The 3,638-nt window shown below is 45.0% G+C and overlaps 1 protein-coding gene across 1 annotated transcript in view; it reads left to right on the top strand.

Annotated features, from left to right (window-relative positions):
* The window catches only part of KLHL34 (kelch like family member 34), a 1,869-nt gene extending 852 nt beyond the window's left edge, over positions 1 to 1,017 (top strand). Inside the window, 2 exon segments of the mRNA XM_077770517.1 lie at positions 9 to 475; positions 477 to 1,017. Of these exon segments, the coding sequence (XP_077626643.1) occupies positions 9 to 475; positions 477 to 1,017 (1,008 nt within the window).
* The last annotated feature ends 2,621 nt before the right edge of the window (positions 1,018 to 3,638 follow it).

Genomic DNA, 3,638 nt, shown 5'->3' with positions numbered 1-3,638 from the left:
GCGAGCAGACCAGCGTCCGGAGCCCCCAAACCCGCATCTTGTTGGTCGGAGGGTGCAGGGCGCGGGAGGCGGTGACCGAAGAGGTCGCGGCTCCACGGGGGGTAGCCAGGGGCAGGGGCGCCGCAGCGGAGCCCGAGGAGGAGGAGGCGGAGGAGGAGGAGGAAGATGGGCAGTTGGAAGAGGAGGAGGAGGATTGGGAGCTCACCCAGGACGTGGTGGCCTTCGATGTGTACAACCACCGCTGGCGCAGTCTCACGCGGCTGCCTGCACCGCTACTGGGGCACAGCGTGTGCACCTCAGGAAATTTCCTGTTTGTCCTGGGCGGGGAGAGCCCTTCTGACGGCGCCTCCTCACCCCTGGCAGACGGTCAGCGGGCCGTCACGGCCCAAGTGCACCGTTACGACCCGCGCTTCCACGCTTGGACTGCGGTGCCCGCTATGCGAGAGGCGCGGGCCCACTTCTGGTGCGGCGTGGTGNCTGCGTCGGGACCGCTGGACCGCGGCCGGGGCGCTGCCGCGGGCGTTGCACGGCCACGCGGGGGCCGTCGGGGACCGCGGTGTCGTGTACATCTCTGGGGGTAAGGCGGAGAGAGGCGAGGGCGGTGCTAGCAGCCTCCGGGACGTGTACTCCTTGGGCCCTGGGGAGCGAGCGTGGAGGAAGAGGGCGCCCATGAGCACTGCCCGCTTCGGGCACCACATGGCTGTGCTGCGCGGCGCGGTGTTCGCCTTTCTGGGGCGCTATGAGCCCTTCTCTGAGATAGAACGCTATGACCCCGGCACGGACCAGTGGACTCGGCTGCAGCCGCTACCCTATGATCGCTTCTGCTATGGGCTGGCCGTGGTGGAGGAGACGGCACTGCTGCTGNGCCTGGACCGCTGGGAGGACATTGGCTGCTCGCTACCCTGGGCCTGGAATGACCTCCAGTGTGCAGTGCTGCAGCTGGCTGAGGGTGGGGATGAGGAGAGGGAGGGAGGGCTCAGAGAGGCGCCAGATTTAGTGCTGGGCTTAATGGGTTAATGCAGTGCAGTCTCCGGGTGACAAGGAGAAAGTGTCGCTTTTGAGCAGGCTTAACAGTATCACGTGGGCTTTTCCTAAGAATGGGACTCTAAGGGCAGGGCGGCTTCTGAAGTTTAAGAATGCAAACAAAAGGTTGGCCCAATTGGAATATTTCCCCTTAAGCTGAGAACGGGAGACAGGAGGGCCAACATAGAAGGATATATGAATCGGCTTCAGTGAGCTGGAAGTCTAGAAGACTCACGCTGGTCTAGAGATGGACTTTTGAAAATAAAATATGACCCTGTTTTCCCTCTTACAGTTAAAGTGTTTCCCTAGGTGCTAAACTGATCACTTTTGTGCCAAACAAGGCCAAAAATGTACCACAAGAAATTATATACAAACCCCAGAAAATTGTTAACTATAAAAGCTGTAATAAATAGTCCAAAAAGATAACATTATCTGAATAGTGAAGGAAAAGTGCCTTCATTAAATAGCATGAAATCACTGTAAGGAGAGCTATGATTTTATGATCCAGAACCATGTTTATAGTTCTGCTCTGATGGTTTAATATAAATGTAGAACTGAGAGAGAAAAGAAATCTCTAAGAAAGCATTTGTTTTTGGAGAAAGTATATTAGGTTAAGTTTTTCTGTCCCTCATCCTTATCCCGAGCCTGCTTTTACCTTGGCTTTAGGCCACTCCTTGTTTTTAAGTTTTATTTAAGTAGTCCTTAGCCATAATAATCAGGCTCTTCTGGTTAAGTGGCACATCTAGCAAAACCCAAACCTATTTGTCTGTANACATGCCGTAGGTTATATTAAAAAAGAAACCAGTAACTTATTTTTGGCGGTCCCCCTCCCTTCCCCAACTTCCCAAGAATCAACAGAGAAAGGAAAGAAGAGTGGGTGAAATTTTCAAGTTTGTGGCAGCTAAGTGGGAAACCAGCTTGATTTTAAAGGGTCTCAGAAAATATACTTGCATACACTGAACAGCTCCTGCTTCTGCCTTATACCAAACAGGGAGTGGCAAAGTTAGAACTCCTAACTAGGGAAGGGGGTAGGGGTCGATGGCTCTGTGGTTAGGTCTCAAAGAAATGTGAGGAGCTCTGCATGAATAAAGTAGGTGCTTTATAAGGATTCATTAAGAGCTAAATTTATTTCACTTCAGTTTACAGTGCTGCCTCTCTCCTAGATTTGAAACTAATGCAATTAAATGTACAGATAAATATAGTGTTAAAAGGTCTCTTTCATGCTAAGCTAGTCACGAGTCTTTTAAAATTCATTAGTTTAATTTTTACCATTTAAAACAACAGAGCTGACTTTACAAAGGTAAAAGCTGCTTTGTAGCAACACGGCTAGTCTTTCCATCAACTGCTCATTGTTTACAGGGTAAACATGTATGTAACCATGACACATCCATCAGGTACGGATATTTTTAAGTGAATGTACACATTTGGTCTAGTAAACATCAACAAGTCTAAACACCTGTAACAAGCACACTTCATCTTAGGACAAGAGGTTTTTGTTTGTGGGTTTTTTTTTTTACATATACAAAATTCCACAAATCTAATGTACGTCAATATTCATGCAGTAAATAAATGTTTTTACAAATAGTTTTTTAAATGATAAAAATATCACACTAGACCCAAAATTCCATACAAACCTTATTAATACATGATTTTTCATCCATTTTGACTAAATATAGGATTACTGAAAATGTGCTGTAGAAAGGCCACTCTCCTGTACAGTGTGCAAAGTCTGCAAAACGAGTGATTCAATGTTGGTTTCAAAAGCAAAGAAAATGATCCCTGCTGTGGAGTTTTTACTTCCTCCTCTACAGCAAAAATATTCACTGGCATATATCTGAACTCTTAGAGATGAAAGTACATTCACTGAGCTGTACAGGCAACAGTATAAAGCTGATTAGAAGTAGATTTAGGATATAGAATAGTAAAGGAGGGTCCCTTCCTCCCCCTAAAAAACAGCAAATTGTGACTTGTACGTTATGCAGCCAGACACTAAAAAGCAGCACAGTCATTATCATGCTGTGATCACTTTCAAAAACAAGATACTTATAAATGGAAATATATGAAGAGAACTTTTTCATAGACTTCATCCACTCTACAGAACAATTCATGAAGCTAGGAAAAACCTCTATAAATTCTTTTGCTCATGGAATTCATTGTAATATATCTCTGAATGAACCATCATCCTCTTCCTCCTCGAGAGAGAGGCACATTTCATTTGTCAACATTATTTTTATATTAGAACACACACCAGCCTGTAATGAAACATTTACTTCCCTGCCTGAAGTATAATTATGTAAGCGTAATTAATGGACTGGGGGAAAAAATTGGAAAAATTACTGAAAAGTTGAGTCATTTCAGTTTATACCTTGTTTTTTAGGAGCCGGAGTTTAAAAACACGAGTTTGGGCTGAAATTGTTTATATATATAGATACTTATATCTATATATCTATCTATCTTAGCTGCCTTTCTGGGTGAATTAGCTGTGTTTTAAAAATCCACTCTCAAATTCCTCTGTACACAATCAGCATTTTGTCACTATAAAAATAAAGGAAGATTTAAACCAAGAAAATAAAGCAGCTCTATCTTCAATTTTGTTCTTAGTTACAAAAACATCT

The sequence above is a fragment of the Crocuta crocuta genome, unplaced genomic scaffold (assembly GCF_008692635.1).
Source record: "Crocuta crocuta isolate KB4526 unplaced genomic scaffold, BGI_CrCroc_1.0 scaffold488, whole genome shotgun sequence".
Lineage (NCBI taxonomy): Eukaryota > Metazoa > Chordata > Mammalia > Carnivora > Hyaenidae > Crocuta > Crocuta crocuta.
Note: the sequence above shows the minus strand (reverse complement) of the source record. Positions and strands in the feature narration are given on the sequence as shown.